The 11671-nt window shown below is 43.2% G+C and overlaps 3 protein-coding genes and 1 non-coding gene across 4 annotated transcripts; 1 reads left to right on the forward strand and 3 right to left on the reverse strand.

Annotated features, from left to right (window-relative positions):
• Positions 1-241: 241 nt before the first annotated feature.
• Positions 242-313, reverse strand: TRNAT-UGU (transfer RNA threonine (anticodon UGU)). Its single transcript has one exon. It is a non-coding gene; the product is annotated as a tRNA-Thr (tRNA).
• A 3625-nt stretch (positions 314-3938) lies between these two features.
• Positions 3939-4664, reverse strand: LOC117844339 (uncharacterized). The gene has a single exon (XM_034725068.1). The coding sequence runs from the start codon at positions 4662-4664 to the stop codon at positions 3939-3941; it is 726 nt and encodes a 241-aa protein (XP_034580959.1).
• Positions 4665-4802: 138 nt separating this feature from the next.
• On the reverse strand, positions 4803-5926 carry LOC140221928 (uncharacterized). Its single transcript, XM_072291883.1, has 3 exons — positions 5838-5926; positions 5431-5695; positions 4803-5348 (listed from the first exon to the last, which is right to left on the reverse strand). The coding sequence occupies exons 1-3, from the start codon at positions 5924-5926 to the stop codon at positions 4803-4805; spliced, it is 900 nt and encodes a 299-aa protein (XP_072147984.1).
• Positions 5927-6755: 829 nt separating this feature from the next.
• On the forward strand, positions 6756-10898 carry LOC117845225 (uncharacterized). The gene is made up of 4 exons (XM_034726186.2): positions 6756-7036; positions 7904-8436; positions 8976-9884; positions 10257-10898. The coding sequence occupies exons 1-4, from the start codon at positions 6863-6865 to the stop codon at positions 10516-10518; spliced, it is 1878 nt and encodes a 625-aa protein (XP_034582077.1). The 5' UTR covers positions 6756-6862; the 3' UTR covers positions 10519-10898.
• The last annotated feature ends 773 nt before the right edge of the window (positions 10899-11671 follow it).

Below are 11671 nucleotides of genomic sequence, written 5' to 3' on the forward strand. Positions count from 1 at the left end.
GAACTAGAAAAAACGCTCTAAGAGGGCTGGGTCTTAAAAAAAAAGCTCCCACGTAGAATGAATGTTGAGCGCTGTTTTATTTGCGGAGAAAATGAAGAAGTGTAACTTCAAAAATGAAGTAAAGAAATTATCTAAGACTAAGAGGGCTGTAACTAAAGAAAAATGAAGTTTGTACTGGGAAGAATGAAGTAAAATGCTATAAGAGGAGTTTGGATGATTAATAAAAAACACCATAAAAATCTGCCCCCACGCAGGATCGAACTACGGACCTTCAGTTTACAAGACTGACGCTCTACCACTGAGCTATAGGGGCTTTGCTTAATAGCTCTCCGTATCAAGTTTTAATCACATGTCCAGTCTCAGAATGGTAGAGTAGTTATGAGACGCGAGATGAGAATGTTAGTTGAGGGCTAAAATGAGGTAAGAATGTTAGTTAGCAAATATCGATCTGAATCTGATCATGTGTTCTAAACCGACAGGTATGTTTGGATAAATTAGTAGTTTAGTAATAATAGTTAGCTAGACACAGCCTCCATTCCAAAATGTAAATCGATTTGGCTTTTTAGATATTTAGATTTTGCTATGTGCTAAAAAAAAGTTGTTTGTGTTGATAGTTATTTTTTACTAATTATTAGAAAGATAATTTGTTAATAGTTACCAGGTCTATTAGAATCTCACGTGCTTATTTAAACGGCTAATTTTTTTACTGCTGGTTAGCTTAATATGCTAACCTCCCGAATAAGGGAAAAAAAGACAAAACTTATGCTTACGGTCTCTTTTCTAAAAATTCAAGGCATGGACGTAACACTATGAAATATAATAATTTGCTCAAATTCAGATCTGTCTCCGTCCCAACACTTTTTTCAAGAAATTACGTAAACCTCTTGGTAATCTAGTTCTAAGAGCAACTCAACAGTAGCTTCTACTTCAGAGTCCTACTTAAGCAGAATCTGTTCCAACTTTCAGGGCTTCAAACACAGCTCCAACAACATTTCCTACTACTCAGTTGCTATTTTTTTTTCTTTATCATTTCCCCTCTCCTTCTACCTCTCCTACCAAGTCCCTTAGTGCCGCCTGCCCTCCTCTCTCTCTCCTCGCTCCCTCAACTCCGGTTACCTGAGCTTGCTTGATGGGGCTGATAGCAGCGAATCTACTCGGCTCGAACTCGTGGAGCTCGAGACAGCTGCGGAAGAGCCCGAGCTCAAGGAGAGACGATGGTGGCTGTGCTCAAACTTGATAACCCTGAATTTGGCATCGCCACAACCAAAGCGGTGCACGGCTGTGGATGTAAGGCGACTCTAGTTAGCGCACCCCAGGAGCCCCCCTCGATTTTCTGACAACCCTGTTCCTTACTTATAATTTATTACATGATAATTTTTTAAGATAACTTTGATGGCATGAACAATTATGTACATAACTTCAGTGTACAATTTCTAAATAATAACTCTAAATTTTCAAAATTTAAAAATTATAATCTAAATAACGTATAAGCATAACTTTTTTCTAGAACTTTTTACACGATAAAATTGGTAGTGCAACTTTTAAGACATAACTTGTACATATAAATTTTGTAATAAATTTCATGAAAATATTGTTAGAAAACTATGCATATAACGTAACGATATTTACAGGAATAAAATGGTATGAAAAAATTGGATGGAAACAAAAAGAAAGAAAAGGAAAAAAGAAGAAGAAAAAGAGACGGAGTGGGTACACGCGTGCACAGTACCACGATCTTTGAGTCGGCGCGACACCCGCACGTGGTGGGCCCCATCGACCGTCTGATTGATTGCTCGGCAAGAGGCGATGGTCAAATCAGCTTCGCTCGTACTCCCTCCGTCGTCGTGCCCTCCGACGCTTTTTATCGGTCGTGCCCTCCGTCCCTTTTTTATCTAGCACTCACGACATATAGAAAAAAGGACTGAGGAAGTACGATATTGCTATTTCTTTGGCAGAGTGACCTGATTTGGTGACGACGATCTCACATATCTAACGAGGGTCTGTTCGCTTCAGCTTATAAGCCGGCTGAAAAGCTGAAACGGCTGATTTGTTGTGAGAGGAAAACACTGTTTGGTGGCTGATAAGCCGACTGAATAAGCTGAAGCGAACAGGTTGCGAGATGGCGGGGTGATGGGGTGACCGATGAAATGACGACACCTGCATAGGATATGCGCATCTAGCCGAGCGTGCGAGGTGAGGATGGGTGAAAACTGCTATACCAGAAAAGTAGAAGCCTCCAGCCACACTCGTGTGAGAGAGTCTCTAGGTTAGAAAATAGAGACCTTCTTATCCAAGTAGCAATTTTGCTAAAGTGAGTAAATTTTCCAACTATCCTTAAATTTTTAGTAGAGAGTTGAGTAAAAATTTTGCAATGAGTAAAATGCATGGGCGATACATCATCTTGTCTGGGTGTGTTATCTAGGTCGACGAACTTCTAAAACGCAAATATAAGTTCCCAAACTTGCTAATTGTACCATATGGATCCAAATCTTCATAATTTAGGTTAAACTACGTACGCGTCAGGCTAACTAGGCGGTGACATGTACCTATCACGTGGGGACCGTGTATCAACCAATTTTTCTCTCCCTCCCCTCCCTCTCCTATGCGGGGGCCCAGCCGTGCTGCCATTCCCATGCCGAGCTACCGGAGGGGCGGTCTCCCTCCACGGGCGTCATCTCCATGGGCTATGGCGTTTGGGATCCACGACCAGCGCATCCGGCTCACCCTCTAGCTCCGCCCTTGCCGCGCTTTGTCGTATCCTCGCTAGGGGAACGAAGTTGGGAGGAGGCAGAATGTTGAATCCATTGATGGAACAATTGAGCTTCTCAATTTGTCCTTGAGATGCTCGATTTGGATGGAGGTGCGCCATTTGGTCATTTGGATCTTGTGTGAAACGATTAATAAGTTTGAGGACTTAGATGTGCAATTTGAAAGTTTGAGGACTTAGATGACATCCCGAGACATAGTTTAGGCCCTGTTTGGATCAGTAGTTCATAGGCTAAACTTTAGCCCCTAAACTTTAGTCCTGCTGGGCTGTTTGGATCCATGGGCTAAACTTTAGACTTTCATCAAACAATGACTGATTTGCCCCTCATTTAATGACTCCATGCACATGCACAGGAAAGAACTTGCTGAACTAGCTGGACGTGCTCTCTGCTGGGCGTTGGCGTGATGAGCTATGCGTGCGCCGGCTAGGAACTCTCTGTTGTTCCTGCTGGTCGCCATGCATGCAGTAGCCAAATATTTTACTTATTACACAATCGTTCAAGTACACAACTCAATGGTCCTAGGCTATACAAGAAATCAATCACACTCGCTACGATCTATTGAACAAACCTGAGGCTATTTGATCATGCAATGCATTCATGTTTCGATCTTCATCGCTTGCTCGAGTAGTCCGTGTTGGTGGTTGAGAGATTGATGCTTCAGGAGGAACATAGTTCTCATCACGGTCGCAATGATCAAAATCCTTGTCCTCTATATGACTCTCTCTAATAAAATTATGAAGTACCATGCATGCAATAATTATTTGGCTTTGCTTTGGCATTGGATAACTTAGCACTTTCAACAAAATCCTCCACTTCATCTTCAAAACTCCAAATGACCTCTCGACGCAATTTCTAAGAGATGAATGAGCGAAATTAAAGATCTCTTTCGTACCTTTCGGCATTGGCCCGTTTCGAAACTCCAGAAGATGGTACTTTGTTCCCTTGTAAGGTGCAAGATAAACCGGATGATTCGTGTATCCAGAGTCCACTAGATAAAACTTCCCTACAAATATGAACATTATTGTTACAAACAAAACCTACAACATGAGTAGACATAGATGTTGGATGTGGAAACATAAACAGTAATATACCAGGAGGTGGATGTAGGAACTTGTCTTGGTACTTGTCCTTGGCATCATTGAACACTCTCATGTCATGTACTGAATCAGGTCAGCCCGCAAGAACAAATGTGAACCTCATGTCAAAGTCACAAACAACAAGCACATTCTGTGTAGTGAAGCCCTTCCGACATAGATGTTGAACCACCTTATCATTTGGCATGACAACTGGTATATGAGTACCATCTAATGCTCCTATACAATTGTTGAAGTGTAGAAAGAACCTAGGATTCTGCAACCTACGGTGCATTGTTCTAAATTCAGGGTCCACTGGCCTAATTATGTCAGCTGCTAGCTTTACAACACATTTCAAAACTTTGTCAAAGTTGCGGTGAACTGTATCTAGTGACCTCTCTAATCGTTTCTCGGCTTGCTTGACTGACTGAGGTGCACCAACCATCCAAAGGAACATTCCTAAGACCTCTACTGAAGTACTCTTTGATGTGGACTTCAGGCCATATAATTCCACCAACAGATCATGCAGTCGATCAAACAATGATCTACTCATTCTAAACATGTTATAGCATTTGCCAGCATCTGCTAGATTTCTCATAACCCAATCATGACCGGTTTCAATGGTCTTTCTCTTCTTAGTTTTGTGGAAGTAAGTGTCATTGTACATACCAAACATTAGTAGATCCTCCGTGAACTGTCTTTCATGCTCATCCTCCTCAAGTACCTCAAGTATGAGCTTCAAAAGTTCATCATCACTTGATTCAGTCTCCCCATCCACATCATGAGACACAATTGAGTGAAAACTCATAAGAAAACAGTTCATCATCACTTAGTTCATCACAAAATAGTTCACCACCCAACAACATACATAGTAGAGATAGTTCAAATCACAAGTAGAGATAGTTCAAATCACAAATATACATAGTTCAAATCAAATCTATTCTAGGTTGTGTTGCCTACATTATCTCCTCAAGAAGGCTAGCCCTCCTTCTGTTGTAGTCATGTTAATGAAGAACTCTCTGATGCAGTCATCTTTGCAAATTTGGGAAACAACATAGTACTCAGGACTTGTTTCATCCAGCCCACACTCTAAAACCAATTGCTGAACATGCTTAATTGAAGTACTCAACTGAGCCTTCCTGTCTTGCTTCTCAGTGCAAGCATGCTTGAAGTACTGATTCCTTTCAGCTTGTTGCTTAGAAGAGAAACTAAGGTACTCCTTCATCATTTTAACCATTGGGCTTTTGGTCTTCTTGCTAGGACTTGACCCTGTGGTGCTAGTACTGCTTGCTCTCTTACGGCTATTTGAACTCATAGGACTCTGTTCATTCTCTTCAAATCCGTCCTCCTCGGCCTCCTGATCCACAGGGGCTCTTTGATCATCTAAATTGCTTTGTCCAGCAACATATGAAGAGGAACCATCCACAGCTACACCCTCGAATATCTGCTCAAGCATTGGTAGGTACTTTGGAGGTCTCGACCTTAGTTTCTTCCAATCTGGATGCCCCTGCACGTTATGTTAACAACTGAAGTTAGAAAGTGTACATAGAATTCCAATTATGAACATTCCTAAGAGCAGAAAGAAGTACCTCTGTTGCATCTTCCCACCATTTTAGATATTCAGTAGGCCAGCCATTTTCATCACGGCCTAAGTCACTGTTGATGTGGAGATCTTTTATGAATCGGTACATTTGCTTGAGTTGCCTGATTCTGTTAGTGATCTGCTTCCTATCATGCCTCAAGTTGGTTGCGTAGTGGTACTTTTCTATGACGAGCTTGTACCCTCTTACTGTCATAGTTCCTTTGTTGTAGTTACCCAGTTCAATTTGATCAAGGAGCAATTTACACAACAGTCTGCCATTGTATTCTAACCAACTTGCCTTGTCAGTTTTATTCTAACACATGCATCACAAGAATACGCAGGTATTTTATTCTAGCATTTGCATCACAAGAAACTTGCACATATTTGTCTGAGTTTATAGACCTGGGAACATACCTGAGGGATTTGAAAAATCTCTTCGACACCGTTGTCGTCAGCATCGTCGTCGTCGTCACTGCGCCGTCCACCACAGCGAGCTGCGCCATGGCTTACGTATCCACGCATCCCACAGCCGGTGGCGGGAACTGGTGGCAAGCGAGCGCAGCAGAAATGACCGGAGGCCGAAGATTCGCCGTGCCCTCCAATGCCTCCATCGCTGCTGCGAGCCGCGCGTAAACCGAGTGTTCGATTGCCGCCTCCTCTGCCACTGCGGGGTGGAGGGGGAGGGGGGGCCATGTTGCCGGCGTTGCCTCCATTTCCCCCGCCCGATTGCAGGCAGCCATCTGCCTGCGAGTTGAGGTCGAGTGCTTCAATGCCCATCCGGGGAACATGGATGGAGCCTGAGCCCGGACAAGGACTCACCTCGCCGGAGAAGATGTCGAAGCCGCCGGCGGGGGAGTACGGATCCACCTGATCGAAGAAGTCTCTGGTGCCGTCGTCGCCGTAGCTATCTATCTGCACCGCGCGGATCTGGATCAGGCGGTTGGGAGGAGACGGAGGAGCTCGGGCGAGAGGGGCGGCGGCGGCGGTATGGGTGCGCGAGAAGGATAAGGTGCGGGTGCGCTCGAGCGGAATGGATAGGGTGCGGGTGCGCTCGAGCGCTGAGGTGGATGGGGTACAGGGCGTCTAGCGCCCGCCCCGAGGGAGTTTAGCCCAGTTTAAGGCCTCTTTGGGAGCAAAAAATTTTAGCCTAGATTTTAGCTATTTGCTCACTTTAGCCTACCTATTTAGATCCCAGAGTTAAAAAAATGAGCTAAAAGTGCAGGATTAAAGTTTTGCCATGGGATCAAACAAGACCTTAGGGATTTTACTCTTTTGCAATTGTTGCTGTGACCCCACTCTGCCTGTTTGGGTCCGGAACCGGAAACCCGAAAAGGCAAAACTCTCCTCTGCAATCTCCATCTGAAAATTCTCTCGCCTGGCAGCAGCCCAAGCTCAAGCTCGAGCCCAAACCCTAACCCTCGCCCCACCTCGCCGTCGGCATGTCCGCCAGGTTGCTCCGGCGAGTCCTCCAGGAGCGGGAGGCCGCCACGCAGGACCCTGATGTCGCCGAAGACGAGCAGCCGGAGGAGGAGGAGGAAGCCTCTCCTCCGCGCGCCGCGGCGCGGAATCTCTTCGATCTCCTCGACGGCGGCGACGACGAAGAAGAAGACAAGGTGCGTGCCTCCCGATCCCTGATGATCACCTCGCTTGGGTTCTATCGTTCTTAGGTTGTATTAGGACTTTAGGAGCACTTCTTCTAATCGCCCTATCGTGCTGAGCTACCTTGTAGCGTCCGATGTTGTCGCACGTCAATGGTAAAATTGTTAGGGGAAAACAGAGGGGATAACTCCTTGGGGATTTTACGATGTTGATTGTTAGTGTTGTTGGAGGAGGCAAGAAAAACAAGTTCCAATGATGTGTGCGGTTGATTTGAGGGTGGATATAGCTCCTGAAAAAGGATCACGAAAGGCTTAATACTGTGCTGTGCTAATATTTAGAATCCTTAGCAGTTGATTGTTGTTGCACTGTGGTAATGGCCTTTATTTCACTGGAGCTGCTAGGTTTTTGGATGGAATTGGGTTTTTTTGGCTTTGCTTTAGAGTTGGTTATGTTCTGTTCTGTGCTGCAAGCTGGTATTCCTGGCCCTTCCTGTGAACTGTCAATGCTTTCCAAAGAAGCAGAAGATAAACTTTGTCTCTAAGAAATTACAAATAGAAAGAGAAGTTTTTCATTAAAGGATATGGATTCATACCTAGAAGTATTAGGTCTTGGCTTGCTAGCATTCATCAAGGTGTTTGGGCATTTATTCTTATTTACGCATTGCAGGCCATGGTGCATATTTGCATATAACCACGACTTTATAGGTGTAAGAAACAGAAATTGCAATGCTCATGAAATCTTTGCAGACCCAACCTTGCCTTGTTGTACCATATAGTATAGCTCTGTTTTTAATTTTCATGGTAGTGTCTTCACCATGGATGAATATATCCTTCTATTCCTTGATGGCTTGATGTTAATCTTATTTACTTGTTCTGCTGCAGGAAGATGAAGCAGAAAGAAGTCAACCTTTGAGTTATACGGAACAGAAACACTCTGTGCAAAAGAAGCCTACGAATGTGGTTCCTGAAACAAACAAAAAATCAAAGAAAAAGAAGAAAAAGAGCAAGGCGGAACCATCGTCAATGAAGTCAAAGGATGAACAGTCACTGGATTCAATCCTGGAAGATCTATCTATTGAAAAGAAGCCAATGCAACAAAGAGTTCATCAAAGTGACAGAGCGACTGGAAAGGAAATTGAGACAGATGAAGCTGGGGCGACCTCAATTCTCACAATTGACCCCAAACATCTGAAGGGTGAAAATGAGATGAGACGCATTTTTGGATCAAAGGTAGTGGACTCATTTGAAAGTCAACGGAATATGCCTAGCAGTTCAAGGCAAGTACGTGGTGTCAGGCGTGTTGCCCACAATCCAAGAAAAACTCTTCTTGTATCTCCACCTAGCTACTGGCCACCATGGGATAAGTCGATATCAATGGATCTTCTTGAGACGAAGAGTGGTTTGAATTACTTCAGGTGAGGACATAGTTTATGTATTCCTGTGTATAATATTTGTATGCCACCATACTTCCATATGGCATATCATGGTACAAGATACTCTTTGTAGTGAGATGGTTGGAGAAGAAACTATACTTTGATTGATGCATGGTCGGTTCAGGTGTTTTTTGAAGGTGTGGGAGGGTTTGCACTAACCCTCTATGAACTAATTCTTGGTAACATGAAGATTTCTTTATACACATCATAAGTTATCTTGTATGAGCCATACTTGAGCTGGATTGATGCCTTAAATTTGATATAATATGTTTTTGGGATTGTCTGGTTAACATCTCATTTCTGCACATCGCCAATTTGATTGATTGTTGGCATCTTGATTTGTATTATTATCAGGTTTACTGACCTATTCCCCATTGTTCCGATTACTCCTTTTTTTATGTAAAAAAGAAGATTTTAAGGCGGAATGAGATTCCAAAGTTCTGTGTGAATCTGGAAGAGAAAGATTTTCTAGTGCCTTACAAATTAACCTTTTCAATAACCAAGCTCTTAATTGTTTGCAGGTACACATTTGATCCTTCTGTCAGCCATGTGCAGGAATTATTTGAAGCTGCCAAAGCGGCGAACGATCTCAATGCTATTGCAGCTATATTAGGAAAATATCCATATCATCCAGAATCACTGTTGACATTTGCTGAACTTTTCAAATATTCTGGAGAGCATCAATCATCAGCAGATGCAGTGGAGAAGTGCCTATTTGCATTGGAGTGTGCTTGGCACCCTTTGTTTAGCCCACTGCAGGGTAACTACCAGTTGAAATACAGCCATGACATAAATAAGCCATTTTTTACAGCACTCTTTAGTCACATGAAAAATTTGGATAGACGTGGCTGCCATCGGTCAGCTTTAGAGGTCTGCAAGTTTCTGTTGTCACTGGATTCTGATGATCCAAAGGGTGCTCTGTTTTGCATTGATTACTTTGCTCTAAGATCACAGCAGTACAAATGGCTGGAGCAATTTGCTGAAGAGTACCAGTGTGATAACTCCCTTTGGTTATTCCCAAATTTCTCATTTTCTCTTGCTATTGCACGGTTTTACCTTGAGCGTGATGCAACATCTGAGGGTTCTGATCATGCTGACAAGTCAACATCTGTTGATCTCATGAAGCAAGCTCTGATGCTTCATCCTTTGGTGCTTTGCAAGATAGTTGACAAGGCTCCTCTGAAAGACTCATCATGGACCCAAATACTCAGAAATGTGTTCTTTGGATCAGCGAAACCAGGAAGCCCTTCACTTGAGCATATGATCAACATATATGTGGAACGCCATTATATCATGTGGAGATTCCCAGAACTGCAGAACTTACTGAAAGAGGCTGCCCTTTTGGTCATTGAATCACTAAAGCAGGATAACAGAGAAGCCCAGGACTGGGCATGTGTTATAAAAGAGGCATTCTCTTCCGAGAAGAATGAGTAAGTTCCTCCGGAATCTGTGCAACGTCAGAGTTACTTGATTAAGCCTTTGTTTTCATAACTTGTCATTGCTATATGATTCTTTTCTAGCACTATGAATTGTTGATTTTGCCTACAGGCTAAAAGGTTATATATGGAAAGCATAGGAGTTAGTGTCTAGCATAGCTACACTATCACAACTTAACAGTAGTGTTGCATCTGTGGTATTTAGCAAATTACAGTACCTATAACCTTTCTACATACATGAAAATATAGTTTCAGGGATACTCTGTCTTAACTCTTAATGAGGCTATATATATTTTTCAGAAGTTATCCCAGACTACTATATTTTGAGTTGTATGATGTCCTGAGAGGTTGCCCTCTATCTCGCAGGTACTCTCATTTGCTTGTTTCAGACTTCTCTGACACAACACCGTCGCTCCCACCAGAAGAACTACGGCCATTCATGGTTGGTCCAGGAATGGTGCATGAGATGCCACCTGTAGAACAAGAAGCTGCTGGGGCAGAGAGACTCCGTGCCCCTCGTGATGTTGTTGGGCGTAATCCTGCGCTGGTCTTCCTTGAATCACTGCTCCCATGGGTTGACTATGGTGACAATCATCACGATGCAAATGACGACAACAATGGTGATTAATTAAGGGAAGCCGCATGGGCTCACAATTGCACCTGTACGCTCGCATGTGACTCAGGATTAAGGAAAGCTGCTGTTGATCATTGTGTCACCTGCACACCCTCGAATAACCACAAAAAGAAAAGCCAAGTGCTCTGCGGTTTTTATGGGATTGCTAAAGGTTACAACATGTATAGGTACCTGATCCGCTATATGACAAATCTTTACTTGTCAATTTTTTGGGATCAAGTACCATCCTTGTCTTAGTTTATGCCAGTTCTCCAACTGATCTATCATTTATCCCGTCTTTCACTGACTTTCTAGTTAATAGTTATCCAGCTTTGTAAAAGGGTTTGATAATACTCCTATATGATACTGGTAGAAATTTACCCAAATGTTGCATCTTTCTCCTGTTCCTCCCATGGTGTGATTGCCCCATGGTACAGGCCTACAATAGCGCTCGCGGCCACATGCGCTTTGTACTCGGTTCTGTGCCCTGCCTGCATGGCGTTGATGATGAGCGTTCTCCGATTCGGATCTGTCGAGTCACGCTCACAGGCCAGCAAGGAGCCAAGGAAGCTTCCAAAGGCGAAAAGGGTCTGGGCACTATTGCTGTCTTTTGAGGGGAGCAAGTACAACAACAAACCTGTGGGCGTTTGGTGGTTGTCTGAGCTCAGCGAATATGTCGTACTGTCTGCTTGTGACTTGACCACGACAAATGCTACGTACGATTTCTTGTCACGGCCTCTCTACGGCCGGCTTTAGAACCATTTGTTTTGCATGCTACCCATCGATGCAAAAATCTCTCGTCTCTACCTTGTTGCCTTTTTAATCTATAGGCAAAATTTTTTCCTTTCCTCTATTAATGTGAGAGGTAGATTTCCTATGCTTGAGGATATATCCTAAAACTTATTAATGCTACTAGAAAAATGTCAGAAAGCAAGGCAAACATTATCCGCTTCATATATGATTGTTCGTTCCTGAGTTATTATGCTAGATTCATCAGCAGGCTGCAGGTATATATACTTTACCTAACAATGACTTTAACATGCATTACAAATCTACAAAGGAAGAACGGAACGAAGAAATTATCATCACAATTTATAGCACACGATCAAGAGACCGATGGATATACAATATTTCAACTTCTTGCTCGGTAAAAAAAAATAGCGGCCAC

This window comes from Setaria viridis, chromosome 2, assembly GCF_005286985.2.
Source record: "Setaria viridis chromosome 2, Setaria_viridis_v4.0, whole genome shotgun sequence".
In the NCBI taxonomy this organism is placed as follows: Eukaryota; Viridiplantae; Streptophyta; class Magnoliopsida; order Poales; family Poaceae; genus Setaria; species Setaria viridis.

Excerpts from the sequence above, each read along its gene's own strand:
- LOC117844339 (XM_034725068.1), bottom strand. The coding sequence starts at position 4,664 with ATGAACTGTTTTCTTATGAGTTTTCACTCAATTGTGTCTCATGATGTG.
- LOC140221928 (XM_072291883.1), bottom strand. The coding sequence starts at position 5,926 with ATGGCGCAGCTCGCTGTGGTGGACGGCGCAGTGACGACGACGACGATG. Across the intron at positions 5,696-5,837 it reads AGATTTTTCAAATCCCTCAG|ACTGTTGTGTAAATTGCTCC; the intron begins GTATGTTCCCAG and ends ATACAATGGCAG. Across the intron at positions 5,349-5,430 it reads GGTGGGAAGATGCAACAGAG|GGGCATCCAGATTGGAAGAA; the intron begins GTACTTCTTTCT and ends CATAACGTGCAG.
- LOC117845225 (XM_034726186.2), top strand. The coding sequence starts at position 6,863 with ATGTCCGCCAGGTTGCTCCGGCGAGTCCTCCAGGAGCGGGAGGCCGCC. Across the intron at positions 7,037-7,903 it reads ACGACGAAGAAGAAGACAAG|GAAGATGAAGCAGAAAGAAG; the intron begins GTGCGTGCCTCC and ends GTTCTGCTGCAG. Across the intron at positions 9,885-10,256 it reads TTCTCTTCCGAGAAGAATGA|GTACTCTCATTTGCTTGTTT; the intron begins GTAAGTTCCTCC and ends TCTATCTCGCAG.